The 26,373-nt window shown below is 39.0% G+C and overlaps 1 protein-coding gene across 17 annotated transcripts in view; it reads left to right on the top strand.

Annotated features, from left to right (window-relative positions):
- Positions 1-26,373, top strand: part of MYO3A (myosin IIIA) — a 226,361-nt gene that overhangs the window by 71,310 nt on the left and 128,678 nt on the right. For 16 of the 17 annotated variants that reach the window (XR_014818003.1, XR_014818005.1, XR_014818002.1 and 13 more), the window contains exons 9-10: positions 184-249; positions 2,593-2,748. Coding sequence is in view for 12 of the 17 variants with exons in the window: in XM_084980323.1 (XP_084836449.1) it covers positions 184-249; positions 2,593-2,748 (222 nt within the window). In the remaining 5 variants the exon portion in view is untranslated. Of the gene's footprint in view, positions 1-183; positions 250-2,587; positions 2,749-26,373 lie in introns of those variants that run through there. The other variant, XM_084980330.1, reaches the window with a different exon arrangement.

The following is a 26,373-nucleotide window of genomic DNA, read 5'->3' as shown; positions in this document are numbered from 1 at the left end:
GAACCTGTCATTCCATATAAAGAATGATTAATTATCTGTCTTTGACTTGGAAAATGATGATAATGCTTGATTATACCTGGAAGAATCTGAATGCAGTGATGCATTAGTCTCTCTGGCTCTGCCTCTTAATTTTATCCTAACTAACCAGTACACATAATCCAACCTTGTATCTTGTTTTTCCAGGAATCCACCCCCCAAACTGAGGCAGCCTGAGCTATGGTCAGCAGAGTTCAATGACTTCATCAGCAAGTGAGTCACAACAGTGTTTTAAAAGAATCTAAGAGATCACATGCTACTGTAACTTTGAAATGTGCTTCTGAATCTCCTCCTCATCTATGGAATTAGTCCCAGAGATTTCCATTATTTTCTTCAAAACAAGCATTTATAGTGGCTTCGAATATTCAGTGAGCTCATTATTGCTCCAGTAATTGTGGGACTTCAAGGATTCTTCAAGGAGGTAGAGCTCAAAGCCTCTGGCCAAAACAAGAATTATTAGACATTTATCATTGCCCTACTAGTCTCAATGTAATGCTCCTCCCCACCTTGAGAAACCTGTCTTACTCCTTCCTACCCGCTGCTGGGAAAGGTATGTGCCCCTAGTCCTCTTCCTGCCCATATACAGGATTATATGCCCCTAACCTACCAGCAAGTATATCATAAAACACCTCTTTCCCCAGCCAATCAGCAGGTCAGCAGGTGTATCTTAAGACTTCTCCTCTCCCTGGGCTATAAAAATAGACATGACCCCACACTCAGAATTGGCTCTCCCTAATTGTCAGGAAATTGTCCCACTGCGATAGCAGTGTCTCTTATCTCAATAAACTCTTCTTTCTTTTCAACCTCCTATGAATCTGGAAAATTCTTTTTCAAACTCATGCACCCAGACCACAACAGCAGTGATCTCAGGGTCACGTTTGTTTCACTTATCAATAGCTGTGCTTTTTTGGATGTTGCATCATCCATGAACCCATCCGTCTGTCCCCCTGCCTTTTGCAACAGTGCCTTCAGCATTTCCCACCATCTCACCCATCATCTATTCAGTCTGTTCCTTAGCTCTTCATTTATCTGCATCACTAATTCTCATCACAATCAGGGATTTTTCATTACACTTGGTGAGTCAGATAACCATATAGATAAAATGTTTATACATTTGAAATTCACTTTTAATTTGGCAGATACTTAGTGCAAGTGCCATACCTCCAGACAATTGACCAGAAGTTATGATTCAGCCATTTCTAAATCTGTCCATGAACTTTTTTTCATAATCTTTATCATGATTTCACCTTGAAAATATAAGGTAAGGGATGATTCCAGGTTTTAAATGGAAGAGAGGGGTCCAACTTCACTCAGAAAATGTAAAAAGGTTGCAAAGAGAGTAGAGGAACCAGTCATCCTTGTTCGTAACTGCTTCATCTGGTTTTCCAACCACAAACATCTGTGTGTTTCTAAAGAGGCTTATGAAAACGCAAGGATTGATAATCTGTATTTTTGTTTGTGTTTTAGTTTTCACTCAGCTAGTCATTACTGAGTATGTACTATGCATTGTAGAATATTTATCTTTTTTTTTTTTTTTTTTGTCTTTTCTGTGGCTGCACCCACAGCATATGGAGACTCCCAGGCTAGGGGTCTAATCAGAGCTGTAGCTGCTGGCCTACGGCAGAGCCACAGCAATGTGGGATCCGAGCCACGTCTGCGACCTACACCACAGCTCACAGCAGCGCCAGATCCTTAACCCATTGAGCAAGGCCAGGGATTGAACCCGCAACCTCATGGCTCCTAGTCGGATTCGTTAACCACTGAGCCACGACGGGAACTCCTGTAGAATATTTAATAAACTGCAGTCAAAAGTTCTCCCTTATACGGACCAGAAATCTGTTTCTGTCTTAATTATACCAGTTGATCCTAGGGTTTTTTGCCCCTTGTAACCACTGAAAACTAGCCTAATTCCTCTCCCAAGTATTTGAAGACAGCTGATTAAACATGCAGGTCAGATGTTCCTCTTACGATACTAGATGTGCTCACCTGGTTGATCCTATCAAGAGGTGTAATATGCATTAGTCCACCTACTGGAGGACCTCAAGAAACTCCCCTGACATGGAATTTAAACATTCTCAGCACATAGACTTCCTGCAATGGGTTAGCAGTTTTATCACGTAGAAAGAAATAGATCAATTGAGAAACCTTTAAAGGCATTAGCAAAGGGAAACTGAAAAGCTAGGTTTAATTTCAGATAAGCATGAAAACTGTAATGACTTCATTGTTGTTTTTCTTTGGCTCCTGGCTTGTCAAGGAGACTGCAGTGGAGACTGAGTTCAATTATCACTCTGCAGTCATGCTTGCTGGGAGGCTAGGGAAGTGGAATTCAGTTGGAAGTTGGTATCACTATAGCATAATCACTCACAGATGTGTGCACTTGCACAAACATTCATTTACCATATTGCAATTTTAACATTTTTTGAGATACATTTCTTGAGCTGAGCATCGATGAGGAACATCATTCCATTGTTTCTAGAGTAGTTTTTAGTACTGTGACTAATAAAATTCAAAACTCTAACTTATCTAATAATTGCATGTTCCTTTTTGCCAGTGCAGGTGCTTGACTAAAGATTATGAAAAGCGACCTACAGTGTCAGATCTTTTACAGCATAAATTCATTACTCAAATTGAAGGCAAAGATGCGATGTTGCAAAAACAACTCATGGATTTCATCAGCACTCATCAGTGCACAGGAGGCACAGAAAAGGCCAGGTAATCGAATAATGTCTTGACCATAAAAGTCCAGAGATCATCTAGAGTCTGACAGCTTTATAATGAAATGGTTGTTAAAGTGAGAAAAGAACTCCCTGGTTTAATTATTTAAACTCCCTGGTTGTGGTTTGGAGATAAGCATGAAAAGTGAATGTCACATGTTGAGTTGCATCCTGATATTAGTAAAATTAGTGGCTGCATTTTTAAAACAACTTCATCGGAACCAAGAATGAAAACTTCAGTGGATGATTAGTAATTGTTTATATTTTCTTGTATTTTCTTCTCTTCCATGAGGTAATATATCTTAGATTTGAGATTTAAAAAGTAACATAACACTGAAATACTTTTTCTTTTTTCTTTTTTTAGGTACGTACCCAAGGCATATGGAAGTTCCCAGGCTAGGGGTCAAATTGGAGCTGCCCTGAGCCACATCTGTGACCTACACCACAGCTCATAGCAATGCCGAATCGTTAACCCACTGAGTGAGGCCAGGAATCAAACCCGCATCCTCATGGATACTAGTTAGGTTGTTTCCACTGAGCCACAGTGGGAACATCCTTGAAATACTTTTTGGCACTGTTATTTATGGTATCATTTTCCCTGGTTAAATTATATTCAAAAATCACTTTTAATGTTTTTTGTATACTTCCTGCTTTTATTTTTAATGAGCTATTATGTGTATTTTTTATAATATTGAATATTTTCACTTACTATAGATGGTATATATGTTTATTTTAGGAAATTGAGGAAATACTTAGAAGTGTACAACATAAAATTAATTATAGCATTTTAACCTATAACCTAATATCTTGTGAATGAAAATACTTTTAAAAAACTTAATTGGAATATATGTGTCCTGGAACCTGCCTTCTGCTACCGACTAGTGAATATCCATGTCTTTCAGTACCCTTCTACCACAAATTCAATTGCTGTGCAACATTCTCTTGCATGACTATTCCATGGTTGATTTAAATAATCCCCTATTATTGGACATTTAGTTTTTATTGTTTTTGTTCTAATAAGTAACACTGTAATGAACAGAATGCACACAAATCTCTTATTTCCTTAAGATAAATTCCTATAGGTGGTACTGTTAAGTCAAAGAATCATTTTTTGTAATTTAAATTTATTCTTGAGTTTCACCTATTAGTTTCATCTCAGGAGCATATAACTCTTTAGGGAGCTGGAAGAGGTAGGTAGAAAATAGGACATAACCTAAAAGACAGTTATATTTGAATTCCTGTTGAGATTTAACATATTTAATTCCTATTTCTTTAATGCCTACTATGTGTAGGACTTTGTGTTATATCATATGATTTTACAACAACCCTGAGGGAAATATTTTATGATCCCCCATTATCATAGCTGAGAAGAACTGAGGATTGACGAGGCTAAGTAACTTGTACAAAGCTGCACAGGTAATGAATTATGTAACAGCGATTCAATAGCCCAATCCCAAAGACAAAGCTTTATTCACATGAATATAAGTGGTCAACGATAGTGGACAATCTTGGGAAATAATAGTCCTTCTCTCAGTGACTTTACAACCCTGCTGAAGAGACCATCAGTGAGGAAAAATTGAAGTTGTGAGTGGAATAGAATGCCGTAAAGAAGGAAGCAGGCGTGTGGTTTATCGGGAGGAGGTAGTTGTGGTCTCCTCCATGCCCATCATTATATCTTTGCGTGGATACAATTCCATAGTCTGGCACAATTCCATCCTTCCCAAAGCAAATGGACAAACAGCAAGCATGCACCAACATTGTAGGGAGTGCTCATTGTTAAGAACTGTGAAGGATCTGAGATTTTATTCTACTGGCCAGGTAATAAGTTGACCTGACAGGTTCATGAATGCTACCAGAATATATGAAATTCCTGAATCAGAAGCAGAGGGCTTTATTACTCACAGTTAAGCCTGCAGCATGAGTTTTATGTTCATGCTGGTTGTCTTCACTTCATAAGTCCTTGGGGTGGTGGGAATGGCCTTGGTAGATGCTGTATAGACAGTGAGTTTGCCTCACAGTTTGGGAATCCAGAGGTTGGGAAGCTGTGATGTTTCAAAGGGGTTGCTAGAAAATCTTCCTAAATTTTTCCCTAGTTTAGACTTTATCTTTACTCTTCTGGACAGCAAACAAAACTTCTATCTGTCCTGGAAAGAGACACTATCTTTAACTTCAAGCCTGTTGGTATAGGAAGCAGAGCAAATACAGCCTTGAACAAAAGCTAACACAAGTCGTGGACAATTGCCTCCCCTCCCCACATTCAAGCATTCTAAGAATGGTTGAACTCTGCAGTTATTTAGGTCATAAGCCTGGTGCTCTAAGTTCTAGTGATTCAAAAACATCATTGAAAATTACTATATATTGGACATTGTGTTAACCTAAGTTTAATACTTCTGTTTGAGTCACAAAATGTATTCTTTGTCCAGTAAAGAATTCAGCATATGTGTTTGGTATGAGAACTCATGTCTTACACAGTTACGGAAATTATACAGTCATTATTCCTTTAAATATAGATTCTCTCTCCTTCTTTTTATTTCCTCCTCCTAAGATATAAATATTGGAATGTCCTGGTTTACCTTAAAGTCTTGTAATTTCTCCTTCATGTTTGTCATCTATTTATCAGTCTCTGCTGTATTTTGGATGATTTCTTCAAAATTGTTTTCAAGTTCACTAATTCTCTCTTAGACTAGGCCTGGGCTAGAGTTATCCTGTATACTGATTTTTCATGCTAGTATTTCTACCAGTATCTGTGTTTTCCATTTTTAGAATTTTCTCACTATTTTATTTGTTAACCATTTATTCTTTCGACTTGTGATATCTGTCCATTCATATCTGGCTAATTTCTTTTTCTTTGTTGTGAATATGATTATTTCCTTTGTCTCTTGGCCTTAGACTACTTAAAAGTCATTTTTTGATTTGCATTTTAACCAGGTTGAAATGTCCTGATTAATGAGTTCCTTTGTTTCCTCCATATGTGGTTACCTTTTATGGCTTAGAGTTTTAGTTTGCTCTCTCATCTTTAATAGGTGGTGTTTTGTTTTGCTTGTCCTTTCTTTCTGCATTTTCTTCTCCTATTTTGGAGGTTCTGCCTTTGCTGTAATCTGTCTTCAGGAGCCCCCCAGTCAAAGCCTTTCTGCCCATCTTGGCTTTGTAGATATTGCATATCTCATCACTGAGCCAGTATGGAGTAGATCCCATGTCTCAGCTCTATCCTGCAGTATCAGGTACCTGGCTGCATAAAAGGAAGAGAGTGCATAATTTTTTCAGTCTTCTCTTCCAGGCAAGATACACATTCAGCTCCATTTCTCCACTGAACCCAGGTCTGGACCTTTGTTTTGAGGGGTGTTCTGTTTCCTTACCTTCCAGGCCTCTTCTGCCTATTTCTAGTCCTGGACTTCGAGTCACCTAAATGTTCTGTTCCCCTTACCCAGTGTGTATGTCATCTGTTAGATCCACTGTAAAGATCATCTTGTTTTAGAGAATGTCTTTGTCATTTTAATTCTGCTTGAAAATATTTTAAAATACATTTTATCTTTCACAAGTGTAAGTGGAAGGGGTGGGAGTGGAGCTTGTGTCATGAACCCACAGCACCCTTTGGAATACAGCTCTATGACTTCGTAGGAGGAGGAAGAAAAATGCTCTCAGAATTTTTATTTTAGTCCCCAGATGCGAGACTTACTCAGGGAAATGAAGAGGCTCTGGGATGCAAAAGTAATCTCTTCAAGATCATGCAAAATTATTTGATTTGTCGCAGTTCCCAACATTGATAAAACTGATTCAAAATCTGACTTTACTAAATCAATACACCTAACTCAGAGCAGACATTTTTGGTATATGATATTAACCTTTGGAATTGGGTTGATATATGTGCTTGGCAGGATCATTTTTTTTTTAATTCACAATTCAGTTTTAAAAATGAATTTCTACTCTAAAGTGAATAAAATGGAGACAAACTTGAATTACAAAGTACTTAAAAGAAAAATTTTTCTCTTGAGCATCGTATTCTAAAATATTCAGTTATCTGATTTAATGGGAATAGATAAAACTTGTTGGCAATTGAAATGTGCTATTCAGCATTCTTGACTAAAAGCAACATAAGCCAACTTGAGAAGAAAGGCAATTTTGTGAAAAATACTGCACAGCTTAGAGAATTGAGAGGAAGGCAGAGAGCCAGACTTAAGCAGGAAGCCAAGGAAGCAGGGTGCCTCAAATAGTCCTCCTCAAGAACCACCTGTTAAGAGGCCGCCTCTGATACCTGCCCTCAGTCCTGCAACGTTTCCTGCAGCAAAGCAACACTGGTTTCTTAAAAGCCACAACCTATACACTTTGAGGTATTTGCAAACTGATCTTGAGCTTTGTGTCAGTCCCTCAGTGTTCTAAGTTCCACACAGGACCATTGCTTCCCACTGCTGAGGTCACAGGCCCATGCCATAGGTGAAAAATGCAGGGAGAAACACGGAATCACCAGGTTCTCCCTCCCTTCCGGTTTCTAAAACGACAGGCAGAGTTTTTCCTCACAGCCATCTTGGAATTTTCCCCCACAGAGGAAAGGTGTTTTGAGCTGTCCTGAAGCAGTGAATACCCATCATGTAAACAGGTTCGTAAAATTATTTTACACACCTTGAATATTTAGGTACAAATACTATTTACGTGGTGACTTTGTGTACCTTGTAAATAAAGGAAAAACCCAGCCCTGCATCTACTTGAATGATAATAAATTCCCAATTAAAATTTCTTTCAGTGGTAGTTATACTGGTAACATGTTATCTTGTATTTTTTGGGTTTTATATAAAGCAGAATAACTTGGTACCCTTAACATGCTAGTGGTAACCTTTGATGTGTAGAAATTATGTTTTGCATGTAATTTTATAGAAGCAAAAAAGGAATATTTATCAGAGTAACTCAAACATGGTTAATTCTTGAGCCAAAAATAGTAGATGTGTTTGTGATGCTGTTCTAATTATCCCACTTGTCCCAGCATATATAGGTTTCAAACCAGGATGTAGGGCATATTTGAGACACATCTTAAAGGATTAACAAATGCAAAACAAACTAAAAAATTGTCCAACCGTTCAGTGCTAAATATGCCTGGTTCAAGCTGTCAGTTCTTTATTTAGGTGTGGGACTTTTTGTAATATAAATGCACTAGAATGAGATTTTGATTTTACACCCCCCCCCCAAAAAAAAGAAGAAAAAGAAGAAGGAAACAGAAAAATCAATAGGAAGTAATAATAGAGTTCTTTCAGTGCAATACAATGCATAACCCCATTTTACTTTCTATTTTCTGGACAAGATAATTTTCTTGTAATGGCTATGACTATGTCATGGCGAGAATTATTCACCATTGGAATATTTACTCTTTAATACAGGGGACTTCTAAAATGCTCCTGGCTGCTCTCATAATAACTCCTTTTGATTCCTGTCTCCACATGAGTATTTCAGAGACACTTCAAACTCAACCTGGGACCTTATGCTATCCCACTCCAAATTAGTTCTTTGTTCCTTTTCTTATTAGTGGCACCACCACCCAAACCATTATTCCTGCCAGAAATCCAGGGATAAATCTTGCCGTATTCTTCTCTCCTACTTTCTGTTTTCAGTCCACAGCAAGGCTAAATTTCTTACACCCCCACTCAACCCATTACCAATTGGATATAATCCTTGCTACCATGGAAATTATGGATTGAGGCGTGTTCGTGTCGTTTCCGTATTATTTGAGGGCACTGTGTAAAGCTCTGGATGAGGTGCTACATAAGGGTCTGACAGCTGGAACAACTGTAGAGTCTGTGCCCTGAGTTATGTGTCTTGGACAGACACTGCCACCAGCTCATGCCTTGATGAGACCTTTTCTCCTAGATTTCATACAGATAGTTCCTTTACCACTTTATTTTGTCCAAAATAAGACACTAAAAATTAGTCTTCCTTTTTAGTAAAGGGATTAAAAATAAGAATGTAAATAACCATTATACACAGTAAGACATTTCAGTCCCATAACAGGAATACCAATAATATCCTGTGAGAGTTTGGAAGATCAGAGTACTTTGACTAGCAGGGATAGGCAGGCTTATCTGGGAAGTAGCCTTAATCAGCACTGTGGGGAATAAGCAGGATTTAATACTGTGAAAATAGTTATCCCTAGAGGAACTTTGTTGCTGAAAGGAAAAGCCTGTGCAAAACCACGGCAGCAAGGAGAAATGTCCACAGAAAAGCAAGCATTGAACCAAAGTTGCAAGGGGGAAAATTCATAAGTAAGATTGGCAAGGGAGATCCCATCATGGTTCAGTGGAAATGAACCCATGAGGACACAGGTTCAATCCCTGGCCTTGTTCAGTGGGTTAAAGATCCAGTGTTGCTGTGAGCTGTGGTATAAGGTGGCAGATGCAGCTCAGATCCTGTGTTGCTGTGGCTGTGGTGTAGGCCGGCAACTACAGCTCTGAGTCAGCCCCTAGCCTGGGAGCTTCCATGTACCATGGCTGTGGCCCTAAAAAAGACGAAAAAAAAAAAAAAAAAAAAAAAAAAAGAGTGGTGAGATATGCAGAGACAGACTAGAAGGCACTGAAAGGCTGAGAGGCTTGACCTGTAGTCTTGACAGCCCCCACTAGGCCGTACCCCTGAGCCATCTGTGTCCTGCTGTGCACCATCCTTTCTTGGGTTCTAGGAGGTAAACCATGGATGTATCAAGACAGAATAATTTTGGATGCATTTTGCTTTTCCCCCATATTTCTTCCTAACTTTAAACTTTTGTTATATTTTTGAAAGTGGTGGAATTTGATCCCCGTCATGTTTAATTATCAGTGCAGTTAGTGGCTATTGTTTGGATATTTTGAAATGAGAAATCTATTGACATATACTTATTTCTATGTTTTTGTGGGATGTTTTCATTGCCATGCACATGCATGTATATACGTGGTTCTATTCTAAGTATATTTTATCTTGGAAAATCCTGATCTTATTTTGGCCAAAATAAAGGGTTGAAGGAATTGTGCATGTGAAATTTAGGAAAAAAGGTCTCATTAAGGCATGAGTTGGTGGCAGTGTCTGTCCAAGACAGATGACTCAGAAAGAGACAGATGAAAGTCTGGGAATGTAGTAAGGACCCATCTAGGACTAGGCAATTTAGAAAAGAAAGAATCACTTCTCCTTTCTCACTTGAAATATACCTTTCCTCACTACTTTCCTTTTTGGGAAAAGCTCTTAAATAAGGCAAGACCATTATGAGTATCTTTGCTTTTAAGTAGCAATAAATAAATAGTCCAAATAAACAGGAAGAGGCAGTTACTCACCATAAGTCTTTTTTTTTTTTTCTTTTACTGTACCTCTCCTTCCCTGAGTTCCTTTCATTATTCTCTTGGGTAGCTAAATGGCATCCTCTCATGATTATTTCCAGCAAGCTTCAAACCCCAGCTTCCTGCGTGATTGAACTTGAAGTTCAGCTAAGTTAGGTAAAATATACTGAGGTTAATGTTTTGTTTCCTCAAACTCTTACATATCCTGTTCCACTATTTCTTTGACAGTGTATATTGCTTTTGAAAGAACCAAGGCAATGAGATTCCTTCCTTTGTCACACTGGCTTCTTCTGCAGAGTGTCCATGACATTTTCAATAATTTCACCCAGCTGTGTCTTTATGTCAGTCCTTCCATATATATCACTTTCACCTGTACCCTGTACTGTGCTGGAGCCAGCTCCCTCCGGCTCCTGCCAGCCAGGTGGATGTTTGTTCTTTTCTTCTGTCTCGGGTGCTACAAGGACACACTTACCCCTGTGAATTCAGTCATGTATATTCTGCATCTTGTTGCTTTTCTGTCATCATTTTCCTCCATTTCGTTTCTGAATTCAGCTGACTCAGTTTTTATCTATTTATCTCCCCATCTTATCTCTTCATTAAAGCCTTGTACCTTCTCTTGAGGATTTTTCTCTTTTAATGAGATATCCTGTAAGAAAGGTCTGAGGATGGGGGAACTTTTTGTCTCAAGTTTCCCCTTGATTCTTTTATGTGGTCTATGTTCTTCGTCTGCCTTTTGCTTATAATCCTTAACTCTTCCTCCTCCTTTTAAAAAATGATCATTATTTTCTTTCCCCAGCACATCTCCCCTCCATGTTGAACCTTGAAAAAGTCAGTGTACAGGGCCACTAGCTGGTAGAGCCAAGGTGTCACTGTTCACATTGTATTCTCTGTGTCTCACAGCACAAACCTGTAATGATGGTCTTTCTCTGTCATAATGGAGCCTCTGCCCCTCCTTGTCCATTCGTCCCACTTCCCCCTGGCCACTGGCCACCTCTCTGCTGGATGAGTATATGATGGATCATTGACCTGTGGTCTTCTCCATTTCCTCACCCCCTTGCTCTTCTGTGTGTTGCCCTGGGTCTCATCAGGACCCTTCCCCACTTCTGGCACAGCCCACCCATGCCCCTGGACCTATAGCTTCAAGCAAGGGCTCCTCCAGTACATCTCAGGCCTGTGCTTTTTTTTTTTTTTTTTTTTTTCCCAAGTCTCTGTAGTTACTGATTGAGGTCTAAAGAATTATGTGTTGGTTCTTAGCTTCCTCTCTCATTTTAACAGATTTCATAGTACTTGACAGTTATGCCTTGTAGATAGTGATTTGGTACTGTGGCCATTTCTGTTTCTCATGAAAAAGAGACATTTCTCTGGTTTCCATTCTTTTTGTTATTTAGTGAGTCTAAAGGGAAAGGAACAATTACTTTATGATCTTTAACTTGAAGTAACTGTTACCTACTTTCTTAGTAAAGTAGGACAGGGTATGATAATCACAGTTTTTTTGACAATTCTTGCATAAAGAGCTGGAGGCTGTGTTGCTTGCCCTTGAACCTGGCCTTTTCTGTGATGTCTTGGTTAACAGGAGAAGCAGAAGTAATGCTCTGGCATTTTTGAGCCCAGGCCTGCCAAGGAACACTGAGTAATGCCCAGCCTGGCCAGCAAGGACTCCATAAGGGAGTAGCAAGGGCTCCCTAAGTGACCAACAGGGGTGTCAGCTACCGACACCTAGCTGAGCAAGAGCTGAATCATAGTGGTATCTGGCCAAAGCACCCTTGTCCACAAGCACTTGTGAAACACTCTGGGGACTTCCTTCCTAAGGCCACAAGAGTCCTACATTAGTATGTGAAGGTGGCAAACATGAAAAATTTGATTACTAGTATTAAGACCCCTCTTGTACCCATAAATGGTGTGGGGTACAAGTCCAGGAGACACTACTCATTTCATATTCCTCGTGAATGCTCTCACCCTAGACCACAGAGACATGACATTAATGGTGCCCCCAAGACCCCAAGACCATGCGGATTGTGTGGATTGTGAGTCAGGAGCCTGGGAAGATTCTGAATACATTTGTTTTACAACCCCAGATATCAATGATACAAGCTATGCACATGTGATGTTAGCACAAATAAAGAATGGGGTAGAGTGAAAAGCTCTCCCTGGTTCATTGTTTACTGTCTAGGTCCTGATGCACTTTGAAACATTTTGTCCTCCTGAGGACGTTCTCATAAAATGACGTTCACCTAAAATTGCTTTCAGCACATCTATACAAGAAATCCTATGATGCTTCTCTAAAGTTCATGTGGGCTAATTTATTAGTCATTTCCTTAGTCTTTTCAACATCAATCAATGGAAGATTGTTTTTTTATTAATATTTAGTGTTGAACTATGTTGATTCCATAGAGGGAAATCTATATTTTTTCAGATATTAGGCCCACTTTACAAATCCTGAAAGCTCATATAAGATTTCTAAATTCCTGTAATGTTAATGTTTCCAATGATGTTCTAGAAATCATTAATTATTTTAATTTAGACGTTACCTATTTTTAACTATTTAAACTGACTCAAATCCATATGTGTTCTTAAAATATTTGCCCATATATTTCTCATAATTTTAGGTATTTTGTTTAAAGAGGTTCTTGAAAATGATCACAGTTGATTTCATGGGATAAAAGTCTATGAATACAAGCATGCATATATATATATGCATATATATATATACACACTTAAAGCAAAATATAACCCGTTTTTTTTAAAAAAAAAATCCTGAAAAATTCTGGATATATATCTTTTGGCCTCTCTTAAAGGCATTAGCCTTTAAAAAATTTTTATTCTAGAAAGAAAAAGTTAAAATCTAAGGGATTATCAAGAGCCTTGACCTCCCTTATAAAAGTTTCAAGAAATAGTGCAATAATGCTTCTCTGTTTCTTTTCTTTCAAATTTTAAGAGCCTAGGACTTGATGCATCCATTTTTCATATCAATGCTATAAAGAAAAGACACATTTGCATAGAATTACATTTACTGTTGAATTCTGCGGTGCCTCACAGGAGGCAGGACACTGAGTATAGATAATACTAATTTTTTTTTTCTTTTTTTTGTCTTTTTGCTATTTCTTGGGCCGCCCCTGTGGCATATGGAGGTTCCCAGGCTAGGGGTTGAATCAGAGCCATAGCCACCGGCCTACGCCAGAGCCACAGCAATGCGGGATCCGAGCCGCATCTGCAACCTACACCACAGCTCACGGCAACGCCAGATCGTTAACCCACTGAGCAAGGGCAGGGACCAAACCCGAAACCTCATGGTTCCTAGTCGGATTCGTTAACCGCTGCGCCACAACGAGAACTCCGATAATACTAATTTTTTGCATCAAAGCAGCATGCATGTATTGAGTGGAGGGCAAAGCAACCATTTTTCCCAGGTGCCTTCACATTTTTAGTCCTCTAAATACATTCTTGCCATCATGTCAAAGGCCTTAATAATAAGTATATTGAGAGTAACTTCCTGGAAAATTTTTGCTTTAAAGTAGCTGAATCTTTTAACCATCTTTTTGCTGGGGAAGAGAAGAAAGATATTTTTTAAAGGTAGTTGTCAAGGTTTAGAGCAGAATGTTTCAGCCTTTGAGTAGAATTCAAAATGACATGGCCCTCATTCCCTACTGCCAGGCACGTAAAGCTTTATCTCTGGCTGTTCAGCTGCCCTAATCTTGTTTGCTTCCTCATTTAGTTTTGTAATCTCTGAAAAAAAAAAAATGCTGTATTTAACAGAATTTTTTAGTTTTGGAAGATTATGATTCACTTTAAAGTTAGATTTTATACATTTATATAAATACAGCTGGGTATGTTTTTTTTTAAGGGAAAAATCTGACATCATGATTCCTAGTGTTTTATCAGAAAGAAGAAAGGAAAATAAAGAGCTAACTATGGTACTTCCAGTCTTAGGAATAGAAATTGCAATAGAATACTATGACTTCATGGTTGATTCGTATATAGATTTGACTGTACCACAAGAACACCTCAAAAAAATAGTATGCAACCGTTGATACATAAATTAAATAAGCATATGTATATAAGTATTATCTGGGCAGCCCAGCCTAAAATGTGGCTGTTGACCCCTGTCCATGGATGCAAATATAATTCCCGTGTATTTATTCAAAAAGGGTGCAGGGTGGTCATGAATCCTGTTTGGGGTATGTTAAATTTGATCTGCCAGTTGAACATGAAAGTAGAGTTATCAAGTAAATTGTGGAATATAGGGGTCTTTAGGGGAAAAGCCCATGCTGGAAATAATCATTGAGTCATTTTCTTATAGAGGTGTTTCATGCCATGACACTGGATGGGGTCACGAAATATAAGGGTTTAGCAACTGAGCAGAGGGAGAGAAGCCAGAATAGGTGAGGGACTGTGGTCTTTCCTGGTGGAAGAGCAGGGGAACACAGTCTGTTTTGAGCCACTTAAACCAAGTTTTTCAGGGAAAGAGTAGTCAACTCTGCCAAATAGTGCTGAATTTTTTTTTAATGGAGTAATGCTGAATTTGGACACACCAAATTCTTTGATGACCTTGACAAGTGTCCTCTCAGCAGGTTGAGGTGGAGGGAAGCCCCAACTGGGAGAAATTAAGGAAAGAGGTGAGGTGAGGAAGAGATTGGGAATATGAACTACTCTTTCAAAAACTCAGCTATAAAAGGAGGAGAAATGGGGCAGTAGTTGCAAGGCATGGAGGATCCAGAGAGATTTTTTTTTAAAGATGGAGATACTAGAACACATCGTACACTGGTAGAGGGCGAGGTTGATGCCACCAGAGAGAGGGCAGCATTACAGTAGTGATCCTGGAGAAAGCAAGTGTTCAAATAGAAGAGCTGGCTTTTGCCCAAAGCAGGAAAGTTTATCTCTCATCACCAGAGAAAAGACTGAGAGACCAAGATGACGCAAAGATGAAATCCTGTCAACTTGTTTAAAAACTGTGCATATAAAAAAGGATAAAAGGAAATATCATAATATGAGCAGTTATTTATTTCTTGGTGGTGCAGTTACAGTGATATAGTGATTTTTTTCTTATACTTTTTCATATTTTTCAAATTTTTTAAAAAAGAAAGTATATTATTTTTTATGTTTATGAAAATTAGCATAGATGGCCAAAAAAAAGCCACATGAAAAAATGCTCAACATTACTAATTATTAGAGAAATGCAAATCAAAACTATAGTGAGGTACCACTTCACACCTGTCAGAATGGCCATCATCAAAAAATCTACAAATAATAAATGCTGAAGAGGGAGCCCTCCTCCACTGTTGGTGGGAATGTGAGCTGGTGCATCCACTATGGAGAATGGTATGGAGGTTCCTTACGAAACTAAATATAGAACTACTATATGATCCAGCAATCCCACTCCTGGAGAAAACTGTAATTCAACAAGATACATGCACCCCAATGTTCATCACAATACTATTTACAGTATCCAAGACATGGAGGAAACCTAAATGTCTATCAACAGAGGACTGGATAAAGAAGATGTGGCACCTATATACAATGGAATATTACTTAGCCATAAAAAAGAATGACATAATGCCATATTGAGCAGCATGGATGGACCTAGAAATTATCATACTAAGTGAAGTAAGTCAGAGAAAGACAAATATCCTGAGATTACTAATATGTAGAATCTTTTTAAAAAGATGCAAATGAACTTATTTGCAGAACAGAAACAGACTCAGAGATTTGAAACCAGTTTTATGGTTACCAAAAGGGAAATGTGGGACAGGAAGGATAAATTAAGGGGTTGGAATTTATAGATATTTACTACTATATATAAAATAGGTGGGTAACAAGGACCTACTGTATAGCACAGGGTAATCTACTCAATATTGTGTAATAATCTTTATGGGAAAAGAATCTGAAAAAGAATGATATATGTATAACTGATTTGCTTTGCTGTACACCTCAAAATAACAAAAGTTTCTAAGTCAGTTATATTCTAATAACACTTATTTTAAAAATTAATGTAATAAAGATAATCACCCATTCTCCATGACCCTTCATGCTATCATTCCTTGAAAATTCAGACTGCATGAAACTCCCAGCCATATTTGTTCTTAACCAGATAGTTTTTCTGTACTTATTTTTGTCGTACAGGTACTTGTAGTGACTCTAGTAACTCTACACATAGAAGGAACTATGCTGTTCCATCTTTGCATTTACTCTGCATGAAGATTCTATCTTTCCATGAAGATTCCGCACGTAGAAATTGTCTCTTTCCTGCTCTCTTGTCTCTACACTCAAGGTGAAGAGAAGAAAGGCATTAGATACTTTTGATAGATGGAGGATCTCACCATCAAATATTTTTGCAAACACAGATGTCAGTTTCATTTCAACATCTAAAACCAGGTCACTCTGAAATAATAGCACAAAGAAGTCACATTCACAGCAGAAATAGACAAGACTTCTCAGTAAGGAGATTTTTCTTCAGCCTCCAGATAATTATTTGTGAAGGAAAAAATGGATCTGTGAATGAAAAGGGCACTGGAAACTGTGGTGGAGCTGGGTCATGGTGACATCTGTCACTCCTGTCATTGCCAGAGTTGATCTGCTGTTCTGGCTGGCCAGGCTGGTGTGTGCCCTCCCCACCCCCCTACCCCCTGCCTCATTTCAAAACCGCACAATTGGCCAAAGGGGTCAAACTGCAGATAAATAAAAACTAGCCTTCCAGTGAGAGCATGTGTGCCCACTTATACTACCAGTTGTGACTTTGTTAGTGGAATTTAAAGATGGATAAGGAAACTAAAACAAAACCATTGATTAGATTTCTGTTTGACAGCGGATTTCTGTACTACCCCAGTGGCCCCCGAATCACCTTAGAAGATACAGCTTGATATTTACAAGAGAATGTTTAAGCAGAGTAAAAGCAAATAAAGCTGTTGCATTACAGTAGTACAACTGAATAGGAAGGATAAAAATTTAACATGGAGCAGCAAGAGTTGTCTTTTTTTTTCAGTGTGTAGAACTGATATACAAGTGAAGCTATAATAACCACCCCTGAGGGTATTTGTGACCTTTGACAACACAGAAAGATAATATTTGTAGTCTGAAACCATGTCTCTCCAGTATGACAGAGTAAATGAAAAACATAATCTGGTTAACTAGTTGTAGTTTTCACAAGAGGGCAAAAATCTTATTGGAAAGATTCTGACTTTGCCTTCTCCATGTCCTACAGAAATTGAATGTTTAATAAAGTAACAGGAATGGAAATTAATACTATAGAATGAAGGCAAAAGGGAATGTGAAAAGTGTAAAACGATCTTGAAAGATAGGATAATGGTGAAGATTGGTCTAGATAGGAGTTATGGCCGTGGTGCAGTGGCTTAAGAATCTGACTGCAGTGGCGCAGGTCATAGCCTCAGCTTAGATTCAATTCCTGGCCAGGGAACTTTCATATGCCACAGATACGGCCATGGGGGAAAAAAAAAAAAAGAAAGAGAAAGAAAAAAGGGATTGGATTAGATAGTTTCCTTTGACAAGTAGTTATTTATTTATTTATCTATTTATTCCGCACATATTTGTTAAGTACCACTGTGTACCAGCTTGTGTTTTAGGTGCTTAGGATACATTCGTGACCAAAGGAGACATGTAAGAAGATATAAAATATTTTCACAACTGATGATTCTTTTATTTTCATTCATAGAATACACTTTAGACTAGATTTTCTTAATCATTCATTACAACCTTATTAGCTATTAAAATGTTTAACTCATTTATAAGCTAATGACTTAACTGCATGATTTATGTATTTTCAAAACCCCTGTGAACTAGTACAGCTCTGTCCATTAATCCATCAATATTTGAAGCAGTAACCAGTGCCACGTCCTTGATTTTAAGATATTCTCCTCCAAAAATGAATCTGTCCAGATATATCCATCCTAGCTGAAATTGCCTTTTTTGTTTATAATTTATTGTTAACTTTTCCATCAGAATGTGTGTTCCAGGGGAGCAAGGATCTTATTTGTGGTCTTTATAGCTTTATCGCAGCTGCTCACAATGCCTGAAACATCTTAGGTGCTCCAGAAATTTAGGCTCTACCGTGTGTGTGTGTGTGTGTGTGTGTGTGTGTGTGTGTGTGTGTGTGTGTGGAGTGGGAGGAAATCTAATGAATCAAAGCAGGAATTGAGATCTCATATTAATCCTTGGTTTGTTGAATTTTGCCACAGAATGAATACATCCCAACTTGCTAGCCTCACTTTTCATAATTTTTAAAATTAAAGGGAATTGGACTGTGTTATATTTAACTTTCTTTTCATTCTTATACCCTATGATCTATACATGGTCAAACATGTACTTTTTTAATATTAAACTAGACAATATTATTGATACAACTAATCATGCCACTTGAAAGAGTATGAGTCCTTCACTAGTGCTACTTTATTTTTTGGTTGGTTGTTTATTTGTTTTTATGGCCTCACCTCTGGCATGTGGCATATGGAAGTTCCCAGGCTAGGGGTCAAATCAAAGCTGCAGGGGCCAGCCTATGCTATAGCTACAGCGACTCCAGATCTGAGCCGCATCTGCAACCTACACTGCAGCTTGCGACACCAGATCCTTAACCCACTGAGTGAGGCCAGGGATCGAACTTGTATCCTCACAGAGACATCAGGTTCCTAACCTGCTAAGCCACAACAGGAACTCTACTAGTGCTACTTTGTCACCACAGTTATCATTGTCTTTTTTGTATTTATTTGGCACCATTGCCTCTATTATGTTAAGACCCAACCAAGTGATAGCAGTGCTGACCATGCTTCCTAGAGCGGTCCATTGTGATGGCCCTGCACAGCAGGCCTTGGTTGGTGCAGAAATACAGATGTGGGAGAAGTATAAATAGGCAATTCCCAAGATAGAAACTAAGTACATAATTAAATATAAATTAAAATGGCCATTTTTACATGACTATTGCCTTGGGAATGGATAAGCAATGAGATCCTGCTGTGTAGCACTGGGAGCTATGTCTAGTCACTTCTAATGGAGCATGATAATGTGAGAAAAAAAGAATCTATGCATGTCTGTGTAACTGGGTCACCATGCTGTATAGTAGAAAATTGACAGAACACTGTAAACCAGCTATAATGGAAAAAAATTAAAATCATTATATTCAAAAATTAAATATATATAAATTAAAAGTAAATATTAAATAGACATAGAAAATATAAAGTAAATAAGGATAAAACTCATGATCATAAAGATAATGATAATAATAATAATAGTTAAAATGTATTAAACGTACCAGGCACTGAATGAATCACTTTACATGTATTATATAATTTAAACTCACAGCATCCTTATGAAATGAGCCATTATTATTTCCATTGTATTTCTGAGGAAGCAGAATAAGTTACTTACCCAAGGCCACATAGCTAATAAATGGTAGGGCCATAGTTGGAATAACAATAGTAGTTATATATAAAGCATCTTCGTATGCTTATTCTAAATGAGAGTTTTACAGGAAATAAGCCATTTTATTTATCCTCGAAAAATCTTTTGTTGTTGTTCTGAGCATTCTGATCCTACTGCCCATCTTAACTGCTATGTTGGCATCTCAAATAATATGGTGATCTAAGCAAAGGAAAGGGTTTATTTTGCTTCAGAGATAACTTGATTTTCTGCAAAACCACCTCATAACTTGGTTCAGTATGTAATAATTTACCCGTCAGTCCCTATTTCACCCTGGCTTTATGGCCATTATTACTGCCTGCTTGGCCATGCCCCGTATTCCTTAGCCCCTTGACCCTTTGACTGGAGAGAAATCTGTTTTTTAGAGAAATCGAAGTTGAGGAGTTATACTCTAAAATAGGGTAAAACCGTCTTCTCAACTCCCCTGATGAAGTCATTGTAAATGGTAAAACTCAGTTTTGCAAAGTCATGGAAAATGACTTTGTGTTTTCTCTTCAAAACAAAGGAGTCAGCTATACCCTTCATAGTATGCCCATCAATACACAAACAGGTTGGCAAAGAATTCCAGAATCGGAAGAGGCAGTGGAGATTACAGGATTCGGTTATTTTTTTCATTAGTCTAGGTAAGTTTATTAGCTTTCAGCACTTTTTGGTGATAACATATCTTTTTAGGAAATGATGATAGTGATAAATTTATCTTCTTAAACAAAACAAAAATTTGTGTGTTCCCGTATAAGATTACTATCCTAATATCTCAGGGTAGCGCATATTCAGTGTTCCTTTGAGTTTCAAGAGTTCTTGATATATTAGACATATTAAGTCATTGTCCATCATATGCATTGCAGATATTTTTCCAATTTTGTCTTTTAACTTTTACATCCTCTCCTAGAAATTTATGATTACATTTTCAATCTATAAGTTTGTTAATCCATCTGGTATTCATTTTTACATAAAGTACATGATTCCCCAAATTTTAACCAGCTGTTCCAGCATATTTTCTTGAATTTTTTTCTTTCTCTACTAATTTGGGATGCCATATTTATCATATACTATGTTCTTAGAATAGATGACCCTAAATTACATTCACTACTGAAGTTTAACCTGCCTTGGCTTTCTTTACTTAAGGATGATGTTTATTTGTAGAGCACAGTAAAATGATTTTTTTTCTTTCATAAAGTATGCTCCTCCACCCTGTCATCTCCACACCCTTCCCTTTGATTGAAGTATCCCATTGGTTTCCCATAGTGCCTGGAGTCCAGCCTCACCATGGACCCCGGTCCCTCTCGTTGTTTCAGCTGCAGGGCTCGTCCTTGAGTCCAGATCTCCACACATGCTCTTTTTTTCCTTTTTCCCCATCAGTTATTCAGCCTGACAGCCTCCCCACACTTGGGTACATATAAAAGTCTAGATTTAGTATTTCCCATTAAAACTGTGTGTCATAGAATCAAATTCTGTGAATATTAGGAGTGCATTGTGGTAAGAGGGAGAAAAGTGGTAGGTCAGATAGGGTTTGGTGTCTAAACTGACTTATTAAGAGGCTTGACAGGAGTTCCCATCAAGGCGCAGCAGAAACAAATCCAACTAGGAACCATGAGGCTGCGGGTTTGATCCCTGGCCTCGCTCAGTGGGTTAAGGATCCGGCGTTGTCGTGAGCTATGGTGTAGGTTGCAGACGCGGCTCGGATCTGATGTTGCTGTGGCTCTGGCATAGACTGGCAGCAACCGCTCTGATTCGACCCCTAATCTGGGAACCTCCATATACTGCAGATGCAGCTCTAAAAAGACAAAAGACAAAAAAAAAAAAAAAAAAAAAATGCTTCACAGAAAGGGTGGGACGTGAATCAACAGAGAAGGATATCATTTACACACCGCTGGTTGGCTGGGGCTCAATGTTGCAATTCAAGCCACCAAATACATGTATTTTTGCATCTTTGTATCCTTTCTGCAACACTTCTTTCTGGCCACAAGTTTCTCCTAGTCTGGCAAGAATGAGGAATATACCTAATTAAATGTAAAAGGTACTCTACTGGTGATGCATTCTCACTGGAAAGACCTGCAGCAGCTTCACAGAGAGGGTGAAATGTGAGCTTCACTTTGCACCATAAATAGACTTTTGCCAGACATGGAAGGAAAATCATTCCAGGCAAAGGAAACAAAATGAACAAAGCACAGCATCTTGACAATACTTGGCATATTGGGGAATACTCTGTACAGACATGATGGGTGCTGGAAAAGTTGTGTCAAGCCTCCAAAGATGGGGGAATTTCATGCTAAGGAATTTTTAAGTCATACTGTAGAAAACTGAGTCATAGTATTGAAGCTTTTCATCATCACAATGATAAAATATTTTCTAAGTTCTGGGAGGCTAGTACAGAAAGTTTCACGGAAGATAAATTCACAAGAGTGGGAAAGTGAGGGCACTGGCCAGCCAAATATTGATCCCCCTGATCTTCACCAGCCACCCCTTGTCATTCCCCAGTCTCTGGCTGCCAACTGGGCCCATAAAATCAGATGAAAAGTTCAGGGCTTTTCACTTAAGTACATAATTAGATTTATTTCTCTATTTTCTTTTTCTTTTTTGGGCTGCACCCATGGCATATGGAGGTTCCCAGGCTAGGGGATCTAATTGGAGCTGTTGCTGCTGGCCTATGCCAGAGCCACAGCAACGCCATATCCAAGCCACATCTGCAACTTACACCACAGCTCACAGCAATGCCAGATCCTTAACCCACTGAACGAGGCCAGGGATCGAACCTGCAAGCTCATGGTTCCTAGTCAGATTCGTTAGCCACTGAACCACAATGGGAACTCCTCTATTTTCTTAAAAATCCTATAGTATATGAGTTTTTTTGAAAATAGGGTGATACATAAGATGATACTCATTGAGGTCAGCAAAGTTGGAGACCAACTATGTGCAAATCCTGTGCCAGAATTGGTAGGAGATATGCCTTCACTCATTCATTCAACTAATATTTATTGAGGACCTACTATGTTCTGAATCATCTCCTTATTCTAGGATACAACAGGAAACTAAAGACATAGTCTTGTGTATCTGAGAGCTTTCAGTGTGGTACAGGATTCACATATTAACTAAATTAGCCACACAAATAAGTGCATAATTTAAAATGCCATAAACTTCTTATGGAAGAATCTAAGAATGGTAAAATAGGAGTAAAATACTCTTCTTATTATTAGATACAAGTCTTTAATCTGGTCTGTTATTTGCAAATGTTTTCTCCCAGTCTGTGACTTCACTTTTTATCCTTTTAACAGTGTCTTTCACAGAGCAGAAGTTTTTCATTTTAATGAAGTCTACCTTATCACTATTTTCTTTCATGGTTGATGCTCTGGGCTTTGGGTGTTGTATCCATAAACTCATGTCCCCACCCAAGATTATCTAGATTTTTCTCCTACGTTATCTTCCAGGAGTTTTATAGTGTAAGGCTGGTGTCTAGACAGTTGGGGTTTTTTTTGTTTGTTTGTTTTGTTTTTAAGGTCCACAGGTGCAGCGTATGGAAGTTCCTAGTCCAGGGGTCAAACCACAGGCACAGCTGCCAGCCTACACCATAGCCACAGCAATGCAAGATCCGAGCGGCATCTGCAATCTCTACCACAGCTCACTGAAATGCCAGATCATCAACCCACTCAGCGAGGCCAGGGATCAAGCCCACAGCCTCATGGATACTAGTCAGGTTTGTTTCTGCTGAGCCACAACAGGAACTCTCTAGACAGTTTTCTTTTTCTTTTTTTTTTTTTTTTCCTGCATGTGATGTCCAGTTGTTCCAGCAGCATATGATGAGTTTTTCCTCTCCTGAGGAACTTTATAGTCTAGTGGAGGGAATAGGACCCATGCACAAGTGATTAGCTGAAATAAGATATTTGTCCAGAAGGTTATACAGAATTATGCTGAGGGTTTAAAACAGGCGACATTTGAGGTAGACAGTGAAAGGTAAATAAAGTTTCATCACCCAGATGGGACTAAGGAGGAAATTTAAAAAAGCAAAGAATGGGAGTTCCCATTGTGGCACAACAGCAGCAGCAGCATCTCTTCAGCACCAAGACACAGGTTCAGTGCCTGGCCCAGGACAGCGGGTTAAAGGATCCAGCTTTGCCGCAGCTGCGGCGTAGGTCATTACTGCATCTCAGATCTGATCCCTGGCCCTGAACACTCCATATACTGAAAGGCGGCTAAAACAAAAAGGACAAATCTTCCATATTTCAAAAATCCCACTCTGACTGCAGCATTGAGAAGAGTGTAAGAAGGCAAAGGTGGCAGCAGGGGGCTGCCATGGTGTGAGATGAAATGTGGCGGAGGTGATGGTGGTAGGAAAGGTTTGGTTCTAAATCTAATTTGATAATAGATCTGATGGGATTTGTATGTAGGTGGCAGGAGGGGTATGAGAAAAAGAGAGAAGCCAGGAATCACGCTAAAGGTTTTTGCTTGAGCAGTCAGAAGAGTGAAGTCACTGTTGACTGAGATGAGGATCACAGGCAGGAGCAGGTTTGGGGCTGGGCTGTTCAGAAGCAAGTCTGGGACATGTTAAGTTGGCTACCCAGACTTCTAAGTGAAGTGTCCAGTGAGCAGCTGAATGCTTAGGTCTGGAGATCAGCAGAGTTGTCAGTGCATGAATATTATCAAAAGCTATGAAGTCAGGTCTGTGAGTCTGTTTCTGCTTTGTAGATAGGTTCATTTGTGCCACATTTGAAATCCACATAGTGGTATCATATGATGTTTCTCTTTCTCTTAGACATGGAGAACAGACTTGTGGTGGCCAAGAGAGAGGGGTGGAGGGGGGATTGGGATTGACTGGGAGCTTGGGGTTAGTAGTTACAAACTATTACATTTAGAATAGATAAGCAATGAGGTCCTACCGTATAGCACAGGGAACTATATCCAGGCTCTTGGGATAGATCATGATGGAAGATACTATAAGAAAGGGAATAGAGAGTTCCCATCGTGGCGCAGTGGTTAACGAATCTGACTAGGAACCATGAGGTTGCAGGTTCGGTCCCTGCCCTTGCTCAGTGGGTTAACGATCTGGCATTGCCATGAGCTGTGGTGTAGGCTGCAGACACGGCTCAGATCCTGCGTTGCTGTGGCTCTGGCATAGGCTGGCAGCTACAGCTCTGATTCGACCCCTAGCCTGGGAACCTCCATATGCCACAGGAGCGGCCCAAGAAATAGCAAAAAAAGACCAAAAAAAAAAAAAAAAAAAAAAAAAAGAAAGGGAATGGGAGTTCCATTGTGGCTCAGTGATAATGAACCTGAGAATGCAGGTTCGATCCCTAGACTTGCTCATTGGGCTAAGGATCCAGTGTTGCTGTGAACTGTGGTGTAGGTTGCAGGCATGGCTTGAATCTGGTGTTGCTGTTGCTGCGGCTGTAGCATAGGCCAGCAGCTGCAGCTCTGATTCCATCCCTAGCCTGGGAGCTTCCATCTTGCCGTAGGTGTGGTCCTAATAAAAATGAAAAAGAAAGGAAGTGTGTGTGTGTGTGTGTGTGTGTGTGTGAGAGACTGGGTTACTTCATTGTGCAGCAGAAATTGGCACAACACTAAATCACCTGTACTTTAATTTTTCAAAAAAGCTACGAAATCAGAAAGTAGATATTGATGAGAAGGAAATAGGTCTAAGGAAGCTGAAGCTTGGAAGACTCAAAAATGTGATAGTGGGAAGATGAGGAGGAACCGGAAACCAGATACGGAGATGGAGATGACAGTGAAGTGAGGAAGAGAATCAAGAGATGGGCCCAGGACACCAAGACAAATGTATTTGAGAGGAGCTTGCCAAGTGCTACCAGTAGATTAGGTATAAATGAGAACCTAGAATGGACCATTGGATTCAGCTGTGGGAAGGTCATTACTATCTTGAACGGAAGATGTTTCCATGCAGTGTGGCGATGACAGCCTTATTGACATGGGTTTTCTTCATAGGTAGAGTGAAATTGAAGTTAAGTATAGATATTTCTTTGGAGGATTTTTGCCATAACGTAAGGAAATGGAACAGTAAATGGAGGAAATGAAGTCAAGGATAGATTTGTTTGTTTTGCGGAGGATGCTGCTATTACAGCTGAGAGGAAACTGAGTGATGTAGGAGCAAAGAGGAACCGCCAGGAGTGATGTCCTTGGAGTGAGTGGGAGGAGCAGGAATGGATGGGGTTGGCCATAGACACAGAGAGGACCATTACCAGTAGTGATTTCGTTCTCTGAGCAATGAGAAATCGTTAAAGTTTGATGAGTAAGTAGTATGATTCTTGTTATTCCTCATAATCTATGTATTCCTTCCCCTTTTACTGATGGACAAATTCACATGTTTAACAGTCTGTCCGAAAATATACGCTGAAAATACAGTTCTGCTCAAAATAAAGTGGATGATTTCATGTCCAGAAAAGCTGAAACAGACCCTTTTGTTTACCTCAGCAACTTCTCCAGACTTTATGTCAAATCAAGATCTTTATGGTTATTGAAATTGCTGAAATGTTGCACTTTGAAAATAAACTTCCTAGTATCCGAAATCAATTTCTACATACATTTTACCTTTTGAAAGTCTGCAGCATGGTTTATTTTGTATTCTTCTTAAATTTTTCTGATTAATAGTTTTTCAAATTATCACTCCTGGACCACCAGTGGCCTAACACTACCTCAGACAAAATTGGAAATGTAATGAATGCAAATCTCTCTGAGTCACCATCTTGTAACAGATTAAATCACATATCAGAATTTAGAGGAAGCTTTAAAGGTTATTATATGTAGGATAGTTTTATTTATTTATTTATTTATTTTAGGGCTGCACCCACAGCATGTCCCCAGGCTAGGGGTTGAATCAGAACTGCTGCTGCCAACCTACACCACTGTCACAACAATGCAGGATCCAAGCTGCATCTACAACCTACACCACAGCTCACGGCAACACCAGATCCCCG

Source organism: Sus scrofa, chromosome 10, assembly GCF_054392235.1.
Source record: "Sus scrofa isolate SSC_HxYL_T2T_F1_AM1 chromosome 10, Sscrofa_HxYL_maternal_Yorkshire_Landrace_v2.0, whole genome shotgun sequence".
Classification (NCBI taxonomy): Eukaryota; Metazoa; Chordata; class Mammalia; order Artiodactyla; family Suidae; genus Sus; species Sus scrofa.
This window is presented reverse-complemented; position numbering and strand designations above follow the sequence as displayed.